Source organism: Myxine glutinosa, chromosome 5, assembly GCF_964187855.1.
Source record: "Myxine glutinosa chromosome 5, kmMyxGlut1.1, whole genome shotgun sequence".
NCBI lineage: Eukaryota > Metazoa > Chordata > Myxini > Myxiniformes > Myxinidae > Myxine > Myxine glutinosa.
The window spans coordinates 161,662,152-161,687,950 of NC_136265.1; the positions used below are offsets into that span (position 1 = coordinate 161,662,152).

At 42.5% G+C, this 25,799-nt stretch overlaps 1 protein-coding gene across 4 annotated transcripts in view; it reads right to left on the minus strand.

Moving 5' to 3' along the window:
* The window catches only part of ADAP2 (ArfGAP with dual PH domains 2), a 46,501-nt gene extending 24,121 nt beyond the window's left edge, over window positions 1–22,380 (minus strand). The window contains exons 1-6 of one of the 4 annotated variants that reach the window (XM_068115779.2): window positions 21,999–22,380; window positions 19,013–19,143; window positions 12,658–12,749; window positions 7,867–7,949; window positions 4,615–4,727; window positions 39–185 (exon numbers count right to left, since the gene is read on the minus strand). In XM_068115779.2, coding sequence (XP_067971880.2) covers window positions 39–185; window positions 4,615–4,727; window positions 7,867–7,949; window positions 12,658–12,749; window positions 19,013–19,143; window positions 21,999–22,086 — 654 coding nt within the window. In that variant the 5' untranslated portion in view covers window positions 22,087–22,380. Of the gene's footprint in view, window positions 1–38; window positions 186–4,614; window positions 4,728–7,866; window positions 7,950–12,657; window positions 12,750–19,012; window positions 19,144–19,754; window positions 19,795–20,156; window positions 20,267–21,998 lie in introns of those variants that run through there. The other 3 variants (XM_068115782.2, XM_068115781.2, XM_068115780.2) reach the window with 3 other exon arrangements.
* Window positions 22,381–25,799: the final 3,419 nt, after the last annotated feature.

The window sequence follows — 25,799 nt, forward strand, 5'->3', positions numbered from 1 at the left end:
TGTCCTGCTCGGTTTACAGTGAAACGGATTCCACGTGCCTTTCCATCGTTATGGAAGACGAAAAGGCTCCTCGTGCTGCCATCCTTCAGGTAGGTGAGTTGCAGGCCATTGGGATTGCCAATCTTGTCTGGCTGGAATGTTGCGTTGAGCTCGGCGATCTTCAGCTCTGCTTTTGGTTCCTTCAACTGCAGTCATTGTGGATCAGGGATAAAGGCAGAACAATTGACTTCATCATAATATAGTCACACATGTAACATCATCTTCACTATAGTCACATTTTGTTACAATCAGGATACATGAAAAGATTAAATCACCATTGTAATGTTTTACAGTACAGGACATTACCAATAGCTTAACCTGAAGGAGCAAACTGTAAAAAAAGAATTTTAAAAATTCCAACAAAGGACATGATGTGTCTGCGACGTGAGAGCAACAGCCCATCAAATCAGGGGGGTGTAATTAATTTGGGTTAGCTCGTTGGGGTTTGATACCTGGGGTGTGTTCAGTTACCAGGCTTCTTGTACCATGTGGCTTAAGCACACAAGCAAGCACTCCGTTCAAAACCGTTCATAAGGATTGGCTGGCCTGGCAAGCTCTAACTAGCTGATTGGTAACTGAACAAACACCTGATCTGGCGAATATTACATCTGAGACCAAAAACCCATCCACTTCGCATCACAGACTACGTAGTCCTTCTGGGTATGTTAAGCCAGCTCATTTACTCAGGTACTCATACTACCTTTTGGTAGTACTCATACTCATTGGTAGTACTCATACTTCCTTGTGGATGTTAAAGGTGTCATGGTCCCTTTTCCAAAGTAGCCCATTGTTAGTACCTTCTTGGAAACAATTTGATATAAACACTTTTTTTTTTGTATACAAGATCGAGGCTCGTGTAAGAGCTAACATTAATCACAAAAAAAAAAACAGACACATAAAACATACAATAAAGGGAGCGGGAGACAAGATGGGGAGAGAGAGGGAAGCACACAAGTACAACAGTACACACATCGGGAGATCAAGCACACAAGCACACAAGTACACAAGTACAACAGAGAACAGGGACATCGGGAGATCTGCGGCAGGATGAGGACTTGGGGGGAGGAGGCATGGGAAGGGGGGAGGGGGCGGGAGAGGTAAAAAAAAAACACATAGACACTGCTAGGACTTCCAGGAAGGAAGTTGGTATTTCATAAAAGTGGATCTGGGGGTGAATTAACAGGGGTAGAAAAGATCAAGGTTTTGGATGGGGGAAGATAAGAGATGGTGGTGAACAGCTGTTTTAAAGGCCTGGAGGGATGAGTGGGCTACTTTGGAGGTTTATGGAAGATTGAGGTTAGAGGGTAAAAACGCAACAAATTGACACTGGGGTAATTGGGCCATATTTGGACACAAGAAGTAAGGGACGAATAGCAATCAGGAAAAGAAGAGAGAAACAAAGGGACTTGGGTTAGGAAGAGTTAATGAGGAAAGGAAAAATGGCAAGCGAGGATGAGGGATGAGATGAGATGGTGGTGCACTGTGCGCTTGAAGCTCAGAATGGAAGAGTGGGATTGAACAGCCTCAGAAAGGTGGGTGCTTCCACTAACGGGAGAAAAGGAACAAAAGAGTGGATGTGTGTATTATTATTATTATTATTATTATTATTATTATTATTATTAGTCCCATACTGGTTTCACTAGAGGAACTATAGGTTTGCTCTCCGTTTGTCCATCCCACCTGTGGTTTTTCAGACTTTTTCCCATACCCTTCAGCATATTCAACTGAAACTTGGTACCTGCTTTTATTACTCCCGCCAGGGAGTAATGCATTCGATCGTGTCCGTGTGTGTGTGTGTGTGTGTGTGTGTGTGTGTGTTCGTGTGTTTGTGAACAAGATATCTGGAAAAGTTCTGAACGGATTTGGATGAAAGTTGGTGGGATGATTGCCCTTGGGATAAGGAAGAATTGATTAGTTTTTGGTGAAGCTCAGGATATTATTCCGGATCCAGGAATTTTTAAAAGGATTTTTTTACCATTGGAAGACAGGGCTCATTTTTTTAAACATTATCTTCTATATATTCTATATTTAACATTGTGATATGAAAATAGTTTTCATATTTGTTGTAAATGTAGTTTAAACACGTGGTTATGCGTTAGAGCGGTGTATTTTGGTAGCAGCGTCGTCTTCAAGGTTCTTTTTTTTCTTTCTAATAAAGACATATTCTGTCATTTTAAAACCACCAAAGTGTGTATTCGGTTTCCCCGTTTCATAAAATGTATCGTTTGATATGTATAATGCTTTAAAACTGTTTTTTTTTTTTTGTTTTTTTTTTGTTTACCTCGGAAGAGATATCAACATTTACCTCAGCGAATGTCAATCGCGGTGTCAGTATTTGATGAACTTATAAAGACTTAGGTGAGTTATAAATGTGACAAGCATGTGCACGGGATTCTTCCCAGAAGAATGAGTGGTCGCATGAGCTTGTACGACTTAAAATGAGTGAGTTTTGTTTTCACGTTTGGGCCAGTTTTACATGTTGTATCCCTAAGGAATGAAACGCACCTTTTCCTGGCTTACAATTTTATTTGAAGTCACACATGCCTCAAAATACACTCACCTATATGGAATTGAACGCTGAATCCGAAAATGTAAGTGAAATTGCCTTGTTTCTTTTTTACATTATCTTCTATATATTCTAAATATATGTCTGTGCAGTGTCTGTCTTGTGTTGTCTTGTCTTGTGTTGTCACTGAACTACTCCCTCAAACTTTTGTGAAATCGTACTATTCCAACTTGACCCACGGCGGGAGTATGCGCTCTACTGAGTGGCGTTCTAGTTATGATAAGTTACAGAACAAGTTCGAGTTTCAGGGAGTTTCATCAAATTTTCGCAGAGTTATGGCCTTTTTGGACTTTGAATAAAATCACATCGGTCAGGGACATCTGTGATGGTAGAAGTGAGAAGAAGGGGGTTAACAAGGGGAGATGCAGAAAATAGGGCAAAATGGAGAACATTGTCATGGGGACCGCAAGGCTAACCCCCGCTCTAGCAGGGAAAATGGCCTTAAAATGCCTGTTGTTGTTGTTGTTGTTGTTGTTGTGGTCAGGGATATCTCATCTATCTATAATTCCACTAATCTCTGTGTGTATGTTTGTTTGTACGTTTGTTTGTTTGTATGTCTGTGACCGCTGTTTCTCGACAACTACCGGTCCGATATACTTGAAACTTGCCAGGTATATTGCTGGGGACCCGAGGATGTGCCTTTTCAAGGTTTTAAATTAATCGCAGAAGTACTTACCGAGCTATGTCCAAAAAACGATTCAACCAATCAGAGAGCAGCGAGCTATCACGTGTGCCGAACGTGGCGAACACACTCTGCCTCGGATGGCACATTTGAGAGCGTATTCATTTATTTCCCGTCGGCAAACTATGTTGCCGTTAAACTATGTTTTAAAACTAATTATAAAACTAATAAAAACTAATTTGCGATTCATCGTAACTGCGATATACGACCTTCCGGACAGTGAGGACTGCACTTCCGGCATCCAATCACAGAACGCGTTATTGCGTAGGCGTGGCCGATGTGAGAGCGAGCTGATGCTGAGCCCAGCGCGTGCGCCATTACGGTACGTAATTCGATTTCTTCCGGAGAAAATAATAATTTCTCGATTTCTTATGCGCATTATTTCTCCCAATTCAGTCAGAGCGAAGGGCGGAAGCGAAGAGCGTTGTTTTTTTTGTTTACGGGCGTACGGGCGGGGTAGAGCGTACGGGTAGCGTTTTTTTTTTTTTTTGGCACATTTGAGAGCGTATTCATTTATTTCACGTTGGCAAACTATGTTGCCGCTATGTTGCCGTTAAACTATGTTTTAAAACTAATTAAAACTAATTTGCGATTCTTTCGCTTTCCTGCGCATTTGTGCACGCTATGGCGATTTCTTTACCAAACTCCGCTAGCCGTTAGCTTTGGACCAAACCATTTCATGTAAATAGAGGGGGGGGATTGTCACCGTACTCGCAAGCCGTTAGCTTTGGACCAAACCATTGCATGTAAATAGAGGGGGGGGGGGGGATATACTTTTAGATATATATATAGTACGGGCATGCCCTAGTGCAAAGCAATTCTGCTATTGTTACCTTCGCAAAAGCGGAAGGTTATGTTTTGATCGCTGTGTATTTATTTGTATGTCTGTGTGTGTGTGTGTGTATGTTATTCGCATAACTCAAAAAGTATTCAACCGATTCGCATGAAATTTGGTGGGATGATTGGTTATTATACGGGACACATTTGATTAGATTTTGGGAGCAATCGGGTCAAAGGTCAAGGTCAAGGTCACGAAAAGGTCAAAATCGTATTTTTATTTGTCATAACTCGGTCAATTCTTATCCGATTTGCATGAAATCAGCACCAAACTGTTCACTGTTCTGTTCCCTACACTCCCATGCCAAGTACAGAACAGTAGCTGCGGCGAAGGTATGCGCTCTACCGAGTGCCCGTTCTAGTTGTTATTACTTTTATTTTGACACAACAACATATACAAAGCATATAAAGCTGGGTATATCTCTTAACCAATGAAGTATTCCATTAGCGATGGATTGTGGGGTGCAGTGATTTTTCTCATGGCCCTTACTTCGGATTTGATGAAGTACTTTAATGTTCCTTCATGCTCGGACAGCACAAACTTTCGTTTCTGGAAATGTCCGTTGTCCCTGCCTCTTTTCCAAAGGTTGCCCTCGCGATATCCTGATGACACGTTCATGGGGTCACAGGAAAGCATGTCAACAACTCTTCAATCTGCGAATTCACACATGTATTATGTTGCCTTCGTATTTTGTATTTTAAACACGAATATAGCCATGGGAAGTCAAACAGAGGAAAAGTCCAATGTATCCAACATGCCGGTGCTGGCACATCACATCACATCACCCCCACCCCTCCCATTGAGGGAGGAGATAACTCACCCTCTGTAGGTGTTAGCGCATGGGGGGAGGGAGGAGGAGAGGTTGAGGTGAGACAGACGGAGGGATTTGTTTGTTGCCGAGCCTGGGATTAGTAACTACCCTGGGGGCAAAGACTCATCACAGTGGGCCATGCTCTGAATGTTCTACACTAGTTACGTACTCTTCACCATGTTCCTCCCCCTGGTGCTCCCTGATTCTTGTCTGACTGAGTATGTGTGTGACGCCTTTGGGAGAGTATGGGGGAAGGGGTGTTGGTGGGGGAGATTGTTTTTTGTCTTGAGGTTTTGTCTTTTTTATTTTAATTTTATATACTTGGGCTAAAGAGCTGACTGCAAAACACACACACACACACACACACACACACACACACACACACACACACACACACACACACACACACACACACACACACACACACACACACACACACACTTAACACAGCCAATGAGCTTGATAGAAGTGCTGTCACTGCCACTTCCTGGGATGCTCTGGGTACCAGCGACATCATAACAATGGTGCCACCTTTCTCACCATACTCAGCGGGGCATTTCCTCCTCCCCATGGATGCCAACCGATGTGGACTGTCCATGCTCTATCCTTTTCAAACAAGGAAGCAGCAGCACATACCATTTTAAAGGTTTTTATTGTGACGTGAACCGGTCCAAACCGGATGGGTGTTTTCTAAGAGATACCATCTCCCTACGGGAGCTCATCTGTCCTTTGCTAGATGTTGTTTTTGGTCCTGGCAGGATGTCACATTCACCTTCCCCACTAGCAAAGCCAGTAAGTGGTGTCGGTTTAGTCGCCGACAACCCAACCTTGCGGCAGGTAGCACTGGGTTACATATTGTGTCTTTCTAGATTTGTGTTCAGGCAGTGGCTTGTGTAATAAATTATTTTCCATCTTTTAAGGAATAAGCCTGGTGTTGACTTAAGCCCCAGTCATACCGGCCATTTTCAGGCCACGAATCGCCACGACCTAATATCGGGGCGACATTCTTGGCCAGATCGTATTGGGGTCCTGGCGATTCATGGATGATCGGGGGTGTACTTGGCAGTTCGGGTCGAGACGGGAAGCCGCCCCGACAATTTTGAACTGTTCAAAATTATCGTGGCGATTCGTGGCGTTTTTCAAACTCTTGCTGCTGTCTGGAGGGTGTCGTACGGGCGCGTGTGGGCATCGGGAAAATGGTCGTGGAGTGTCTTGCGGCGGTCGGGAAACTTGGCTGCCACGATTCGCTCCGCATCCAGCAAGCACTGATACGACCGCCGTACGTCCTCACATGGACGCCGTACGACTGCCATCACGATCTTCCAAGAATTGCCCCGATCCGTCCCGACCACGTTCGCGCAGCAGAACGACGACTCACGATTATTGCCGATCTCTCACGAATTAACAAGACTCTGCCAAGACTGCCGTAAGCATGCAGTAAGCACCAGTAGGCGCCAGTACGACCTGTCACAAGACCGGGTATATATAGGCGATCCCCGGCGGCGAAATCATTTCATCTCTTGATTCCAAGCTGGTCACATCGATCACATCCAAGCTGGTCACGGCGGCCGCGTGATTGTGCACGTCTTCCTGGATCCCTTCCCCCTCTTCCTGGCTGGCAGCATCATTGGAAGGCTTGGAGTTGATGATTTATATAAACGACATACAAAAATAACGTGAATTAGCGTCGTCTGAATTTTAAGATCGTAGTTAGGTCGGCGTGATTCTTGGCCGTTCTTATATAGGGCAAGGACGGCCGCTGCGCAGTCGGGCTCGGACGGGTGGGCACGTACGCGTGCGTACTGCGGTCGTAGTGAGGTCGTAGTGCCGTCGTAGTGCGGTCGTAGTGGGATCGGGGTGGATCGGGGCGGATCGGGGCGGATCGGGGCGAAGACGTGTGGGCACGGGCTAGGACTTGTGGCGATCTTGCCGCGCACTTGGCGGATCGGGCTTTGTCGGCGCGGCGGTCACGGCGCGATCGTACGGGAGTCGTGGCAGGGGTGTTTTGGTATGACTGGGAAAATTTACAGCCGATCTTGCCGAAAAGTTGTGTTGGTGCGGGGAATCGCCAGATCGGGGGTGATCGGGGCGATTCGTGGCCACTCAAATCCGGTATGACTGGGGCTTTAGCGGTTTGGGTGCCGCCTTGGGATCCTAGGATCCTGGGTTCGAATCCTGGTCGATCGCTGAATTAACACCAGGGGGGTTGACTCAGCCTGTCATCCTTCCGAGGTCGGCAAATTGAGTACCAGCTTGCAGGGATGAATGATCCCGTTGTGTACCCCAATTTAGAATAGGTACACCGTATCCCTGCGCATCGTAAGAGGCGACTAAGGGTTGACATCAGGAAGGGAATCTGGCCATAAAAACATTGCCTCAAACAGGGAACCATGATTGTCATGGGGCCCGCAAGGCTAACCCCTGCTGTAGCGGGGAAAAATGGCCTAAAAACGATCATTCATTCATTCATTTTTTCATTCATCTTTTAAGGAACGGCTAGCCTCGTGTTGCCGACATTTTGTGGCGTAAACGATTGGGTTCATTTGGGATCCCTGGAAGGTTAAATTTATTGTAATCCTGTTTTCTAACCAGCATGGTAATAGGCCCTGCCACATCACAGGCCTGCGAGAAACGGTTTTAGATTATGACTATCCTTGAAATTTTGGCTGCAGTGTAATGATAACAACATTGGTGATCAATACATAAACCATTTGACCTGTCACCAGTTTCGTGCAGAAATTAATAATGGGGTGGGACTTTAAAGTCCCGTCGGTCAACAAAGGGTTGAAAAGATCAATTACACACAAATAGGAAAACAAAATGGCTGTAATAACCTATTTTTAAAAGGTTATGGAATAACAAATTCCAGGGGAACTATAGAAAACTGGACATTTCCCCTGGAGTACAGGAAACGGGTTGTCAAACCTTACCAGTCGAATAGGCCTCCTGATTAGCCTGGAGTATGAACTCCTTGCGTTCGTACTTTGCTCTGATCCACTGCTCGCGAAGGACCCTGACGAGACAACGCAACACAGTTTCCCTTACCCTGAAATCTCGACAATATTCCGGTTTTCGATTAGCAACAGACTCTCTTGCAAGGAAGGGGACAATTACAGCCTTGCAACAGAGGAAATATTGGAGAACAATAAGGAATGTTCTCCACTGTTGTACTTGTGTGCTTCCCCCTCTCTCCCCCATCTTGTCTCTCGCTCCCTTTATTATATGTTTTATGTCAGTTTGTTTTTTTGTGAATAATGTTAGCTCTTACACGAGCCTCGATCTTGTATAAAAAAATATATAAAAAAATAAAAGGAATGTTCTCGAATATTGTACTTGTGTGCTTCCCTCTCCCTCCCCATCTTGTCTCCTGCTCCCTTCATTATATGTTTTTCGTGTCAGTTTGTTTTTTTGTGATTAATTTTAGCTCTTACACGAGCCTCGATATTGTATAAAAAATAATAATAATAATAATAATAAAAGGAATGTTCTCGAATATTGTACTTGTGTGCTTCCCTCTCTCTCCCCATCTTCTCTCCCGCTCCCTTTATTATATGTTTTTCGTGTCAGTTTGTTTTTTGTGATTAATGTTAGCTCTTACACGAGCCTCGATATTGTATAAAAAAAAGAAAAAAAGAAAAAAAAAGGAATGTTCTCGAATATTGTACTTGTGTGCTTCCCTCTCCCTCCCCATCTTGTCTCCTGCTCCCTTTAGTATATGTTTTTCGTGTCAGTTTGTTTTTTTGTGATTAATTTTAGCTCTTACACGAGCCTCGATCTTGTATAAAAAAAAATAATAATAATAATAATAAAAGGAATGTTCTCGAATATTGTACTTGTGTGCTTCCCTCTCTCTCCCCATCTTCTCTCCCGCTCCCTTTATTATATGTTTTATGTGTCAGTTTGTTTTTTGTGATTAATGTTAGCTCTTACACGAGCCTCGATATTGGATTAAAAAAAAAAATTAATAATAATAATAAAAGGAATGTTCTCGAATATTGTACTTGTGTGCTTCCCTCTCTCTCCCCATCTTCTCTCCCGCTCCCTTTATTATATGTTTTTCGTGTCAGTTTGTTTTTTGTGATTAATGTTAGCTCTTACACGAGCCTCGATATTGTATAAAAAAAAGAAAAAAAGAAAAAAAAAGGAATGTTCTCGAATATTGTACTTGTGTGCTTCCCTCTCCCTCCCCATCTTGTCTCCTGCTCCCTTTATTATATGTTTTTCGTGTCAGTTTGTTTTTTTGTGATTAATTTTAGCTCTTACACGAGCCTCGATCTTGTATAAATAATAATAATAATAATAATAATAATAATAAAAGGAATGTTCTCGAATATTGTACTTGTGTGCTTCCCTCTCTCTCCCCATCTTCTCTCCCGCTCCCTTTATTATATGTTTTATGTGTCAGTTTGTTTTTTGTGATTAATGTTAGCTCTTACACGAGCCTCGATATTGGATAAAAAAAATAATAATAATAATAATAAAAGGAATGTTCTCGAATATTGTACTTGTGTGCTTCCCTCTCTCTCCCCATCTTCTCTCCCGCTCCCTTTATTATATGTTTTTCGTGTCAGTTTGTTTTTTGTGATTAATGTTAGCTCTTACACGAGCCTCGATATTGTATAAAAAAAAGAAAAAAAGAAAAAAAAAGGAATGTTCTCGAATATTGTACTTGTGTGCTTCCCTCTCCCTCCCCATCTTGTCTCCTGCTCCCTTTATTATATGTTTTTCGTGTCAGTTTGTTTTTTTGTGATTAATTTTAGCTCTTACACGAGCCTCGATCTTGTATAAAAAATAATAATAATAATAATAATAAAAGGAATGTTCTCGAATATTGTACTTGTGTGCTTCCCTCTCTTTCCCCATCTTCTCTCCCGCTCCCTTTATTATATGTTTTATGTGTCAGTTTGTTTTTTGTGATTAATGTTAGCTCTTACACGAGCCTTGATCTTGTATACAAAAAATAATAATAATAATAATAATAATAAAAGGAATGTTCTCGAATATTGTACTTGTGTGCTTCCCTCTCCCTCGCCATCTTGTCTCCTGCTCCCTTTATTATATGTTTTTCGTGTCAGTTTGTTTTTTTGTGATTAATTTTAGCTCTTACACGAGCCTCGATATTGTATAAAAAAAAAAATAAAAAAAAATAAAAGGAATGTTCTCTAATATTGTACTTGTGTGCTTCCCTCTCCCTTCCCATCTTGTCTCCTGCTCCCGTTATTATATGTTTTTCGTGTCAGTTTGTTTTTTTGTGATTAATTTTAGCTCTTACACGAGCCTCGATCTTGTATAAAAAATAATAATAATAATAATAATAAAAGGAATGTTCTCGAATATTGTACTTGTGTGCTTCCCTCTCTTTCCCCATCTTCTCTCCCGCTCCCTTTATTATATGTTTTATGTGTCAGTTTGTTTTTTGTGATTAATGTTAGCTCTTACACGAGCCTTGATCTTGTATACAAAAAATAATAATAATAATAATAATAAAAGGAATGTTCTCGAATATTGTACTTGTGTGCTTCCCTCTCCCTCGCCATCTTGTCTCCTGCTCCCTTTATTATATGTTTTTCGTGTCAGTTTGTTTTTTTGTGATTAATTTTAGCTCTTACACGAGCCTCGATATTGTATAAAAAATAATAATAAAAAAAATAAAAGGAATGTTCTCGAATATTGTACTTGTGTGCTTCCCTCTCCCTCCCCATCTTGTCTCCTGCTCCCTTTATTATATGTTTTTCGTGTCAGTTTGTTTTTTTGTGATTAATTTTAGCTCTTACACGAGCCTCGATCTTGTATAAAAAAAAAAAAAAAAAAAATAATAAAAGGAATGTTCTCGAATATTGTACTTGTGTGCTTCCCTCTCTCTCCCCATCTTCTCTCCCGCTCCCTTTATTATATGTTTTATGTGTCAGTTTGTTTTTTGTGATTAATGTTAGCTCTTACACGAGCCTCGATATTGGATTAAAAAAAAATAAATAAAAAATAATAAAAGGAATGTTCTCGAATATTGTACTTGTGTGCTTCCCTCTCTCTCCCCATCTTCTCTCCCGCTCCCTTTATTATATGTTTTTCGTGTCAGTTTGTTTTTTGTGATTAATGTTAGCTCTTACACGAGCCTCGATATTGTATAAAAAAAAGAAAAAAAGAAAAAAAAAGGAATGTTCTCGAATATTGTACTTGTGTGCTTCCCTCTCCCTCCCCATCTTGTCTCCTGCTCCCTTTATTATATGTTTTTCGTGTCAGTTTGTTTTTTTGTGATTAATTTTAGCTCTTACACGAGCCTCGATCTTGTATAAAAAAAAATAATAAAAAAAATAAAAGGAATGTTCTCTAATATTGTACTTGTGTGCTTCCCTCTCCCTTCCCAGCTTGTCTCCTGCTCCCGTTATTATATGTTTTTCGTGTCAGTTTGTTTTTTTGTGATTAATGTTAGCTCTTACACGAGCCTCGATCTTGTATAAAATAAAATAAAATAAAAAATAAAAGGAATGTTCTCGAATATTGTACTTGTGTGCTTCCCTCTCCCTCCCCATCTTGTCTCCTGCTCCCTTTATTATATGTTTTTCGTGTCAGTTTGTTTTTTGTGATTAATGTTAGCTCTTACACGAGCCTTGATCTTGTATACAAAAAATAATAATAATAATAATAATAAAAGGAATGTTCTCGAATATTGTACTTGTGTGCTTCCCTCTCCCTCGCCATCTTGTCTCCTGCTCCCTTTATTATATGTTTTTCGTGTCAGTTTGTTTTTTTGTGATTAATTTTAGCTCTTACACGAGCCTTGATCTTGTATACAAAAAATAATAATAATAATAATAATAAAAGGAATGTTCTCGAATATTGTACTTGTGTGCTTCCCTCTCCCTCGCCATCTTGTCTCCTGCTCCCTTTATTATATGTTTTTCGTGTCAGTTTGTTTTTTTGTGATTAATTTTAGCTCTTACACGAGCCTCGATATTGTATAAAATAAAATAAAATAAAAAATAAAAGGAATGTTCTCGAATATTGTACTTGTGTGCTTCCCTCTCCCTCCCCATCTTGTCTCCTGCTCCCTTTATTACATGTTTTTCGTGTCAGTTTGTTTTTTTGTGATTAATGTTAGCTCTTACACGAGCCTCGATCTTGTATAAAATATATAAAATAAAAAATAAAAGGAATGTTCTCGAATATTGTACTTGTGTGCTTCCCTCTCCCTCCCCATCTTGTCTCCTGCTCCCTTTATTATATGTTTTTCGTGTCAGTTTGTTTTTGTGTGATTAATGTTAGCTCTTACACGAGCCTCGATCTTGTATAAAATATATAAAATAAAAAATAAAAGGAATGTTCTCGAATATTGTACTTGTGTGCTTCCCTCTCCCTCCCCATCTTGTCTCCTGCTCCCTTTATTATATGTTTTTCGTGTCAGTTTGTTTTTGTGTGATTAATGTTAGCTCTTACACGAGCCTCGATCTTGTATAAAATAAAATAAAATAAAAAATAAAAGGAATGTTCTCTAATATTGTACTTGTATGCTTCCCTCTCCCTCCCCATCTTGTCTCCTGCTCCCTTTATTATATGTTTTTCGTGTCAGTTTGTTTTTGTGTGATTAATGTTAGCTCTTACACGAGCCTCGATCTTGTATACAAAAAATAAACAAAAAAAAAACAGGAATGTTTCTCTCGTATGACCCGAAGCGGCACATTAAATGGTACATTCGACTTTGTGCTGAGACAGGTGCAGCTTACTGGCAATCTCCGCTTGTCGGTCGGTAGTAGAACGGTGGAACTCGAACCTCAAACAGCAGACTCACACATTGGTTGCCATGGCTAAGCATAAACTGAGGACACATTGGCAAAAGAAAATCAGTACAACGGTTTTAAAAACAGCTATTTCAGGTTCCAAAAATATTATTGCACCTTAAAGTAGATTTTAAGAGTTTCATTCACTCAACCTATCATGTACGCTTGTACAAATCAAATCTGCCTGGGAGTGGGTGAGAGTGGGAAGGTAGGGGAAGGTGGAGGTATTGGTTATTTAATTTTTTTTTGTTTGTAACCTTTTTGTTCTTTCTTGTGCTTTAATATTATCTTCACACCTATGAAGCTCATATGCCAACAACAGAAAGAATATACTGTGCACAACCTGGAAAGGTGCAAAAAAAGGTGGACACTAAACAAGAGATTGCACCATCATACATAGTCTTGACATTCACCACATATAAAGATGACAAAAGCAGAGGAAAAGCAAATGGATTATTATTATACATGATAATAGAGCAAATCTTCTTCTTTTTCTTCTCCTTTTTTTGTCTACAAGATCGAGGCTCGTGTAAGAGCTAACATCAATCACAAAAAAAAAAACTGACACACAAAACATACAATAAAGGGAGCAGGAGACAAGATAGGGAGAGAGGGGGAAGCACACAAGTACAACATTAGAGAGCAGGGACATCGGGAGATCTGTGGAAGGGAAAGGGCTTGGGGGGAGGAGGCACGGGAAGGGGAGGGAGAGAGGGGAAGGGGGGGGGGGTTGGGGGAGGTATAAAACACATGGACACTGCTAGGACTCCAGGAAAGAAGTCGGTATTTCAAATACCATAATAATGAAGAAATCTTCCCGAATAATGACTTTTTCTTTCTTTTTTGAAAAGAGGTTTGAAAATGCTTTTGGCGGCGATTAGAACAGAAACTAACCGAGAAGGGCACCAGGTAGAGAGCATACCTCCACCAGGCTGAACAGTTTACGCTTTGTATCCCACTGATAGGCTGGATCTGGATCGCAAGCTGAACCAAAATCGAATTGGCTTCTTCTTATTCTCACTTACGCAACTCATCCACCAAGTTTTGTCATAATCTGTCCACAATTCTTTGAGATCTCGTGCCATATATCTTTTTTGTCCCTACCACTCAATGGTGAAGAATAACTTCAAAAATTCTTGTACCTGGAATCAGATCTTCACCACAATTCAATCAATTCGTCCTTGTCACACACCCAACCTGTCCACCAAGTTTAGTTCAAATCCGTCTATAACCTTTTGAGATATCCTGGTCACAGAGAGACAAACAAACGTATGGGAAAAACATAACTTCCGCTCACCTGTGGTGGCAGAGATAATGAGAGGAATCAGGCTTGAGGTGACGACATTAAGAGCGGAGGCCACATAAGGTGACTGACAGGAAGAGCCAGTTGAGGGAGACATGATCGTTAACAGCCAAAACTGTCTGGATAACTGCGGTGGTGATGAATACTCCCGCAAGGGAGTAATGCATTCGATCGTGTCCGTGTGTGTGTGCGTTCGTGTGTTTGTGAACAAGATATCTGGAAAAGTTCTGAACGGATTTGGATGAAAGTTGGTGGGATGATTGCCCTTGGGATAAGGAAGAATTGATTAGTTTTTGGTGAAGCTCAGGATATTATTCCGGATCCAGGAATTTTTTGAAGGATTGTTTACCATTGGAAGATAGGGCTCATTTTTTTAAACATTATCTTCTATATATTCTATATTTAACATTGTGATATGAAAATAGTTTTCATATTTGTTGTAAATGTAGTTCAAACTCGTGGTTATGCGTTAGAGCGGTGTATTTTGTTAGCAGCGTCGTCTTCAAGGTTCTTTTTTTTCTTTCTAATAAAGACATATTCTGTCATTTTAAAACCACCAATGTGTGTATTCGGTTTCCCCGTTTCATAAAATATATCGTTTGATACATATAATGCTTTAAAACTGTTTTTTTTTTTTTGTTTGTTTTTTACCTCAGAAGAGATATCAACATTTACCTCAGCGAATGTCAATCGCGGTGTCAGTATTTGATGAACTTATAAAGACTTAGGTGAGTTATAAGTGTGACCAGCATGTGCACGGGATTCTTCCCAGAAGAATGAGTGGTCGCATTAGCTTGTACGACTTAAAATGAGCGAGTTTTGTTTTGACGTTTGGACCAGTTTTACATGTTGTATCCCTAAGGAATGAAACGCACCTTTTCCTGGCTTACAATTTTATTTGAAGTCACACATGCCTCAAAATGCACTCACTTATATAGAATTGAACGCTGAATCCGAAAATGTAAGTGAAATTGCCTTGTTTTTTTTTTACATTATCTTCTATATATTCTAAATATATATCTGTGCAGTGTCTGTCTTGTGTTGTCTTGTGCTGTCACTGAACTACTCCCTCAAACCTTTGTGAAATCGTACTATTCCAACTTGACCCACGGCGGGAGTATGCGCTCTACTGAGTGGCGTTCTAGTTCCCCATAGACACTGTCAGGGAAGTCCTGAGGGTGCCAACAGCGTGCAAAGTGGTGTCGTGGGCATGGCGGGAGAGCTCTGAGGGCATGGCGGGAGAGCTCTGAGGGCATGGCGGGAGAGCTCTGAGGGCATAGGGGGAGAGCTCTGAGGGCATGGCGGGAGAGCTCTGAGGGCATGGCGGGAGAGCTCTGAGGGCATGGCGGGAGAGCTCTGAGGGCATGGCGGGAGAGCTCTGAGGGCATGGCGGGAGAGCTCTGAGGGCATGGCGGGAGAGCTTAAGGGCATGCAAGGCAGCAAACTGCAATAGAGATGGTAATGCCTCGTACATGAAGACATGGGAGCCTTGAGGGTGTCAGAACGCTGGAAAATGGTGGGTGGCACATTTTGGGTGGCCCTTAGGAAGTCAACAGCCTGTAAAACAGCGCACTCAAATTGCAGACCCAAGAAGACAGAGGGAAACATCAATGGACCCAATCGTGTGCTTCTTCTTTTATCCCCGTGCAGGGCTGAGCATGCATTGTTGTGCTCCACAGCTGTTAGTACAACAAACTCTGAAAACTGGACCGAACTTTTCTTCTCGTCCTCTGTCTCTAATCCCTAACGAGAGAGTCGACTCCCTGATGTCGCATAACTGGACTTCCGTGACTGTCTCTCTCAGCAAAATTCGTTGAATTGTCCCTCCCCACGCCCCACCCTCAATATTCATTCAAACAACCCCAACAATCAAGTGGGTTAGCTCGAGCAACGGCTATTTTGAACCAGCCATAAGGGGCGAACCTGCAAATGCATGTTCAACGATCCTGCCAGCCTTCTGGATACCTTGTACGAAAATTTCCAAATTGTGACAGAGTACAATGCTCCCTTGGGACACTTCATGATCTTTAAAAAGTGAAGAGATCCTTATCAGAATACACGAATGGTGAACAAGTCAGCACATCAGATGAATGCTTGATTATGTTGTTGTGGGGATGTGTTATGGGGTCAACGGGTGTAAAATAGTCCTATGTGGAGGAGTGGAAGGAGTGGGGGTAAGACAATATGGAGTAAGTTTGTTGTGTAAAACCTGTTTTCGAGCAAGGCTGGGTGAGGACTTGGACACAAAAGCACAACTGGAAAGAGCATTGCGTTTTAGGAAGAATCAGTAGGGACTGTTTGGCCAGTGGACCACGGGCCATGGCGGCGAGATCGGCTGCGGAGCTTTGGAGTAAGGTGTTGGATATTTTATTGGAGCTGCCCCGTGAGGCGGGATGGCCCAGAAGATGGCACGCCCACAGAAGAGGACTGCCAAAGAGAGGGATGCATCCACCAAAAATGTGGTGCCAAGGTTTATGAGGGCCGTAACCATGCCTGAGTGTGGCAGTTCTCATTCTGGTTTTGTAGTTGGGGTGATAGAGTTGGAGTTGGGGGTGGGACCTTGGCAGAAGCAGCATCCCACTCCTCATCGCCATCCTCCTGCCCTGTGCAACACCAGCCCGCACGGATCCACAACCAGCTTGGGCCACACTGGACCCACAATGAGTTTGTGTCTTGGTGTGCAAGCCCTCGCTTGTTCTCCATTGTTGTGTGAGGCGGGGTATTTATTTTTGGCGCAATAGTTTTATTTCCTTTAGTGTTTTATTTCCTACTCATTGTCCTTTGAGCATCTAGTCTGTTCCGATTATTTATTTATTAGCGTCTCGTCTCTCCCCTTCCACATATCTTTAATAAGCTATTTTAATTGTGAAGAAAACATTTTCCCATTTTCCTGCCTTCCCGCGTGAACACCGCCACTTTCGACTACGTTGGGTGAACCTTGGGGAATCTTTGTAATTTTGAACGCAGTAACTGCAAACACCATTTCGGAATCCACAGAGGCCTTTATGAGACCGCCGGCTCAGAATGGCCGTGGTCACGATGCCTCTGATGCGACAATGAAAACGATCGAGCACGTGGCAAAGTGACCCATCATGACCCCTCTCCACCGTAACGTGTCTACAAGCTTCCCCACCATCATATCCTTCATCAAGTCTTTAACTTGTTCTGGACGTAATTTGTCAATGTATGTTTTTTTTAAGTGTAACTGCCATCAAACCAGCTCCGCAAGCCCAAACAAATCACCAAACCACTTCCCCGCATCCCGAGGATGAAAAAGGGCACCTTTTTTTTTTTTTTTTTTTTTGTATACTGAATCGAGGCTCGTGAAAGAGCTGACAACCGCGAGGGAAAGACAGCACAGGGGGACCGCGAGGGAAAGACAGCACAGGGGAACCGCGAGGGAAAGACAGCACAGGGGGACCACGAGGGAAAGACAGTACAAGGGGACCGCGAGGGAAAGACAGCACAGGGGGACCGCGAGGGAAAGACAGTACAGGGGGACCGTGAGGGAAAGACAGCACAGGGGTACCGCGAGGGAAAGACAGTACAAGGGGACCGCGAGGGAAAGACAGCAAAGGGGGACCGCGAGGGAAAGACAGCACAGGGGGACCACGAGGGAAAGACAGCACAGGGGAACGCGAGGGAAAGACAGTACAAGGGGACCGCGAGGGAAAGACAGCACAGGGGGACCGCGAGGGAAAGACAGTACAGGGGGACCACGAGGGAAAGACAGTACAGGGGCACCGCGAGGGAAAGACAGTACAGGGGGACCACGAGGGAAAGACAGCACAGGGGGACCGCGAGGGAAAGACAGCACAGGGGGACCACGAGGGAAAGACAGCACAGGGGGACCACGAGGGAAACACAGTACAGGGGGACTGCGAGGGAAAGACAGTACAGGGGGACCGCGAGGGAAAGACAGTACAGGGGGACCACGAGGGAAAGACAGCACAGACAGTACAGGGGGACCACGAGGGAAAGACAGCACAGACAGCTAGCTCCCCCCTCGAACCACCAGCACCGACCTCACCTCACGATCATATGCTTCTTCTTTCGCTTGCAGCGCCGGACTGCAGGTAGTATAGTTGACTGAGGGTCACAGTTCACTGGCACTCATTTCGCCAACCTCGAAAGGATGACAGCCTGAGTCAACCCCACTTGGTGTTAATTTAACGGCCGACCGCGATTCAAACTCAGGACCCTGGGATCCTAAGCCAGCCACCATAACCGTTAAGCCAACACCAGGCTTATGGTCGTGTGCCAAGGTAAGAACTACAGCCTGTGCTGGAAAGCACCGGAACTGCCTGAAAACGCTCGTAACCACGGGCATGGTGAGAGGCCCCAAGAGGACGGGTGGAGAGCCAATCAGCACACTGTCGTGAGGTAGGAAGGGCAGGGACGCAATGCCACCAGACACATCTCTTCCCCCACCAAGAGCTCCGCCATCTAGCTCCCCCCTCGAACCAGCAGCACCGACCTCATGCAGGCATCACACATGGGGATCGGGTTTTTCTTTCATTGTCTTGTGATCTCTCAATGTAAATCCGTGTGGTGTGAATGCTTCAAGATAACGCGTAAGCCGTCGAGATACCGTGGGTGTGTGGGATTTATATATAGTCGAGAGAACAATAACTGTGATTGTTGTGCCTTATCTGATGAAGTGCGTGGCACTTACCCGTTTCAACAAAACACCCAAAGTGCCAGGTTTTGGACAATGGAGACATAAATGCTGCCAATTCCTTACAGTTCAGGTGCATTAAAGGTAAGTGTAGGAGAACGTTTTTGAATATACACTCCATTTTCCTTACAAGATAGTCTAAGTAATAAAGCAAAGGCAAACATTTAGAATTATTACTTGTGAGTTCAGATCACTAGGGTGACTGAATGGGTCGCCCAGCTCCACGGATATATGACTGGGTCATAGAGATGCCGATTGTTGGACTACTCTAGTATGTCGTCTCACAAAGGAAGCGCATTCACATGCCAGGCTAATCTTACCTGTACTTGTTCTTTGTCCCAAAAATCGAGCTCGAGTGACTTGACCCGACTGATGGCTGGGAGGTTTCGATGGATCCCCGAACAGGACAAACAGATGAATATCCCGAGGGTGTACGACGCCCATTCAGGACCTTTGGGGTGTGGGAAACCAGAATGGGTGAGTGTAAATAGATGCAAAATGGAGGAACAAGAGAGAAGGAAGATACAAAATGAATGACCTTTGAAAAACTTCCATTCTACATTTAAAATGATTCTGTCTGAGGTTACAGAGTCAGTTATAATAGGCTTGGCAAATCATAGATCCAACCACCCATCCCAATTCCAATCTGTCCAACTAGCCCAGCCTGACATCACGCCAGCTACCAACATGACGTACTACAGCTGATTTTTACAAACTGAGCAGGTGCAGCCAGCTGGGGCCTGACCATGCAACCAGCTGTCTTACGTAGCTAGACAAAGGGACCCATCACCGAGCGGTGGATTAATGGGGTCTTAGGAAATCATAAACCAGACTTGGGGGCATAATGGTTGGAGCATCCGCTCTGAGTCTGGGCGGTTGGTGGTTCAAACCCTGGCTGAGTCACACCAAAGACTTTCTTTTTTACTTGCTGCTTCCTTGCTTGGCACTCAGCATTTATAAAGATAGGCAAACCACCCAGCCTAACCTTTACCAACACTCTACACAGAGTATGGGACAGGCTCCAGGTTTATAGGAAGTCATAGGAAAAGCAGATGCACAAACTGGAGCACATTCGACCACGCAACATGGATCTTCGTTGATTCCTCTTCCTCAGCTTTTTTGTCGAACATTTCTAGCAGGTGGTTGGTTACGGTTGGTTACAAAGATTATCGTTATGGTTATGACAAGGATGATGACGTCTTAAGTTACTGTATGCATATTTGTCATATCAAAATTAGACATCTTCATGTTAAAGGAGCAAAGAATATGATAAATATCACTGAAAAACCTGTTGGTCCCTCATTATTCAATCTGTTTATTTGGTGGAAGAAAGATGCAATTATGACGTAATAATTCATCATGAGATATTTGCTGAGGGAGATTTAGTACCAATAATGGTCGAATGTACGGTAATGCATTTCTCTGCACACACCAGTACAGTATACACACTCGATGTCAGCTCACCTAACTCCATTCCAACTGGTTTCACATATATCTGCCAACAATAATTGCCAGTTTTCAAGACTCCTTCCAACCAGACCGACCAGTTTGACGAGACTTGTTCAGCAGGCCTCCAGCACAAGCTCAAATTCCAGCCACCTGGGAGGGGCCTGAAACCTAAAAAAAAACTTCCAAATCCTATAACAAATCATGAACAAAGTGTCCATTGTTGGTTCCGAAATCAAAGCAGGTCCTCTTATAACTGGACAACTTACGATGGGTTTTCAATGATGCTGCTTAACTACAGGTAGTGGACAAAAAAATGGAAATAAATGAATAATTAAATAAATGAGGGATACCGAGCAATGACTTCCACACAGGATGTGTTAATTAAGCAAATAACATCCCAGCATGCTTAGGATCATGTATAGAAATGCTGCACATGCCTGGTTATCTATAGTCATGGTTAGCATGGCTGCCGAAGGGCCCCCCCTACAAAGCCCCTGTCCATAGAGCACGTATAGTGGCCCAATGGTTTGATGAGCATGACACTGATGGTATCCATATGTGAGCGCTTTCTCGGTCCCCAGACTTGAACCCAATAGAGCAATTATGGGACATTCCAAAATGACGCCAGAGACAGCGGTTTCCACCTCCATCAAGCACGTGTGAGTTGATTGACTTTTTCATGGAAGAATGATGCCACATACATCCTGCAGAATTCCAGACGCTGTGGTGGCCCAACGCCATATTACGTGACTTTACATTGACGTTTCCATGTTTTTGTCCCACTACCTGTGTGCTCCAATAAAGAGTGATGTCAGTCATCACCACGCATCCATGCCCTCCCAAGTCCCAAGGCACCTTTGTGTCCATTACTCCCAGTTTATTTTGCTTTTCCACTGTCATTCCTCCTCTTTGCTTAAAACTGCTTCCACCTAAGAATGAAATCACCCCCAAAAAACCTCCTTTCATTTTCATTTCACCACCATCAAACACCACTACGTTCACTTTGCTCATGTCCTCCTCTCTTATACCAACCATTTATCAATTCAAAGGACTCCCCATGTGAAAATTTTTAATATACAAGTAACCCCTGAAGAGACCCACACCAGGTTACCTTTTGTCTTTACCATGGGGTAATCATCTTCTCAGCGAGCATCATGCTAATTCCTTTTGGGATCCCCATTACAATCCCAGTAACATTTGAACCTCCATATCATAATAATGGCCGCATTCTGCACAAAGCATCGTCATATTCCCCTCTCTGTTTCATTTTCCGGAGTTTATCCCACTTCCTGATTCAAATCCTCTTCACCTGTCCCAGTGGAACAGGTTAATTGTGGTCAGACGACGATGAGGAGGGTACGCGCGTTCACACAAAAAATTGTGGACGGGAATCGTGGAATCGCAGTGGGTTGCAGGTGTGTTTGTGTGTGTTTGTTGGTTTGACATGAGATACTTAACAAAATTGACAATGCAAAGGTAGTGGAAATAATAAATAAATAAATAAAAGCACTGAAAAGAAACATAAACTCCACAGTTCCCCAAGCGTTTCCCCTGTGGTTTGTGCTGTATTTCATGAGGTTACAGAAAGCAAACGACATTAGCTCTGGCTGCCATATTTCTCTTTTGTGTCTCAGTATCTGTCTTTACCTTTGTTATACCAATTTGTAGGCCTTATGGAGGAGTTTCACATATGTTTCATGAAAGACAATAGGGCATTGTGACAACAATGCACAATGGGTACGAGATTTGAACCCAAAATCACGAATCAACCGCTCACACCAAGTCGTCATTACGAAGCCACCTTACCTGTCAGTGTACCTGTGTTCATGCCATTCTTCCCTCTCCCCTTTCACATACCTGGTTTGCCGCAGTCCGCGCACTCCCCATTGCCCGGCCTCAGCAGCAACTGGAGCAGCTCTTTTCTGTTCACCTCTTTGTCCCCCATCGGGAAAGAATTGAATCTGTGTGAATAAAAACAAAGAGACCAGGGGAGAAAGGAAAGGTAAATCCCTTTGTGGCCTTTTCAGTACAGAACCTGTCTAACTGTTCTGACAGCTGCTCACAGCCACACTACCAACTCTTCCCTCCCTCCCTCTGTATGTCTCTCTCTCTCTCTCTCTGTCATTCCCACCCAACTCTCCTTTTCCTCCTCCTCCTCCATCTCACACCACCCTCATATGAAAGCCAATAGCGCGCTCGTTCTCCTCTAAGCCCACTGTCCCAAAATCTCCCTCCGAGTGAAATGTAAGGAAGGAAAGAAAATGTTTGAGTGGGTGGAGGAAGCTCTGCTCTCGATTTGCCTCTGAACCCAAGGCTGCACGCGGCTCTCGATTTTTCATTCTCATACCCAATCTTTCCCAACAAGGATGCCACTTGGATTTAGTTGGATAGAAAACGTAGAAAACTAGGGAAATTAATACAGGAACAAGTTAGGAATTTGGCCAGAAAAACATCCCAAAGGATTTTCTCGATGAGCATCTATAAACAGATCTGATGTGCTAACAAGACACTCAAACATCCATAAACAGATCTGATGTGCTAACAAGACACTCAAACATCCATAAACAGATCTGATGTGCTAACAAGACACTCAAACATCCATAAACAGATCTGATGTGCTAACAAGACACTCAAACATCCATAAACATATATGATGTGCGAACAAAACACTCAAACATCCATAAACAGATCTGATGTGCTAACAAGACCCTCAGACATCCATAAACAAATCTGATGTGCTAACAAGGCACTCAAACATCCATAAACAGATCTGATGTGCTAACAAGACCCTCAGACATCCATAAACAGATCTGATGTGCTAACAAGACCCTCAAACATCCATAAACAGATCTGATGTGCTAACAAGACCCTTAAACATCCATAAACAGATCTGATGTGCAAACAAAACACTCAAACATCCATAAACAGATCTGATGTGCTAACAAGACCCTCAGACATCCATAAACAGATCTGATGTGCTAACAAGGCACTCAAACATCCATAAACAGATCTGATGTGCTAACAAGGCACTCAAACATCCATAAACAAATCTGATGTGCTAACAAGACCCTCAGACATCCATAAACAGATCTGATGTGCTAACAAGGCACTCAAACATCCATAAACAAATCTGATGTGCTAACAAGGCACTCAAACATCCATAAACAAATCTGATGTGCTAACAAGACCCTCAGACATCCATAAACAGATCTGATGTGCTAACAAGACCCTCAAACATCCATAAACAGATCTGATGTGCAAACAAAACACTCAAACATCCATAAACAGATCTGATGTGCTAACAAGACCCTTAAACATCCATAAACAGATCTGATGTGCTAACAAAACACTCAAACATCCATAAACAGATCTGATGTGCTAACAAGACCCTTAAACATCCATAAACAGATCTGATGTGCAAACAAAACACTCAAACATCCATAAACAGATCTGATGTGCTAACAAGACACTCAAACATCCATAAACAGATCTGATGTGCTAACAAGACCCTCAGACATCCATAAACAGATCTGATGTGCTAACAAGACCCTCAAACATCCATAAACAGATCTGATGTGCTAACAAGGCACTCAAACATCCATAAACAGATCTGATGTGCTAACAAGACCCTCAGACATCCATAAACAGATCTGATGTGCTAACAAGACCCTCAAACATCCATAAACAGATCTGATGTGCTAACAAGACCCTTAAACATCCATAAACAGATCTGATGTGCAAACAAAACACTCAAACATCCATAAACAGATCTGATGTGCTAACAAGACACTCAAACATCCATAAACAGATCTGATGTGCTAACAAAACACGTAAACATCCAAAAACAGATCTGATGTGCTAACAAGACCCTTAAACATCCATAAACAGATCTGATGTGCTAACAAAACACTCAAACATCCATAAACAGATCTGATGTGCTAACAAGACCCTCAGACATCCATAAACAAATCTGATGTGCTAACAAAACACTCAAACATCCATAAACAGATCTGATGTGCTAACAAAACACGTAAACATCCAAAAACAGATCTGATGTGCTAACAAGACCCTCAGACATCCATAAACAAATCTGATGTGCTAACAAGGCACTCAAACATCCATAAACAGATCTGATGTGCTAACAAAACACTCAAACACCCATAAACAGATCTGATGTGCGAACAAAACACTCAAACATCCATAAACAGATCTGATGTGCGAACAAAACACTCAAACATCCATAAACAGATCTGATGTGCTAACAAAACACGTAAACATCCAAAAACAGATCTGATGTGCTAACAAGACCCTTAAACATCCATAAACAGATCTGATGTGCCAACAAAACACTCAAACATCCATAAACAGATCTGATGTGCTAACAAGACCCTTAAACATCCATAAACAGATCTGATGTGCTAACAAAACACTCAAACATCCATAAACAGATCTGATGTGCTAACAAGACCCTTAAACATCCATAAACAGATCTGATCTGCTAACAAAACACTCAAACATCCATAAAGAGATCTGATGTGCTAACAAAACACTTAAACATTCATAAACAGATCTGATGTGCTTACAAAACACTCAAACATCCATAAACAGATCTGATGTGCTCACAAAACACTCAAACATCCATAAACAGATCTGATGTGCTAACAAGACCCTCAAACATCCATAAACAGATCTGATGTGCTAACAAAACACTCAGACATCCAAAAACAGATCTGATGTGCTAACAAGACCCTTAAACATCCATAAACAGATCTGATGTGCTAACAAAACACTCAAACATCCATAAACAGATCTGATGTGCTAACAAGACCCTCAGACATCCATAAACAAATCTGATGTGCTAACAAAACACTCAAACATCCATAAACAGATCTGATGTGCTAACAAAACACGTAAACATCCAAAAACAGATCTGATGTGCGAACAAAACACTCAAACATCCATAAACAAATCTGATGTGCTAACAAGGCACTCAAACATCCATAAACAGATCTGATGTGCTAACAAAACACTCAAACATCCATAAACAGATCTGATGTGCGAACAAAACACTCAAACATCCATAAACAGATCTGATGTGCGAACAAAACACGTAAACATCCAAAAACAGATCTGATGTGCTAACAAGACCCTTAAACATCCATAAGCAGATCTGATGTGCCAACAAAACACTCAAACATCCATAAACAGATCTGATGTGCTAACAAGACCCTTAAACATCCATAAACAGATCTGATGTGCTAACAAAACACTCAAACATCCATAAACAGATCTGATGTGCTAACAAGACCCTTAAACATCCATAAACAGATCTGATCTGCTAACAAAACACTCAAACATCCATAAAGAGATCTGATGTGCTAACAAAACACTTAAACATTCATAAACAGATCTGATGTGCTTACAAAACACTCAAACATCCATAAACAGATCTGATGTGCTTACAAAACACTCAAACATCCATAAACAGATCTGATGTGCTCACAAAACACTCAAACATCCATAAACAGATCCGATGTGCTAACAAGACCCTCAAACATCCATAAACAGATCTGATGTGCTAACAAAACACTCAGACATCCAAAAACAGATCTGATGTGCTAACAAGACCCTTAAGCATCCATAAACAGATCTGATGTG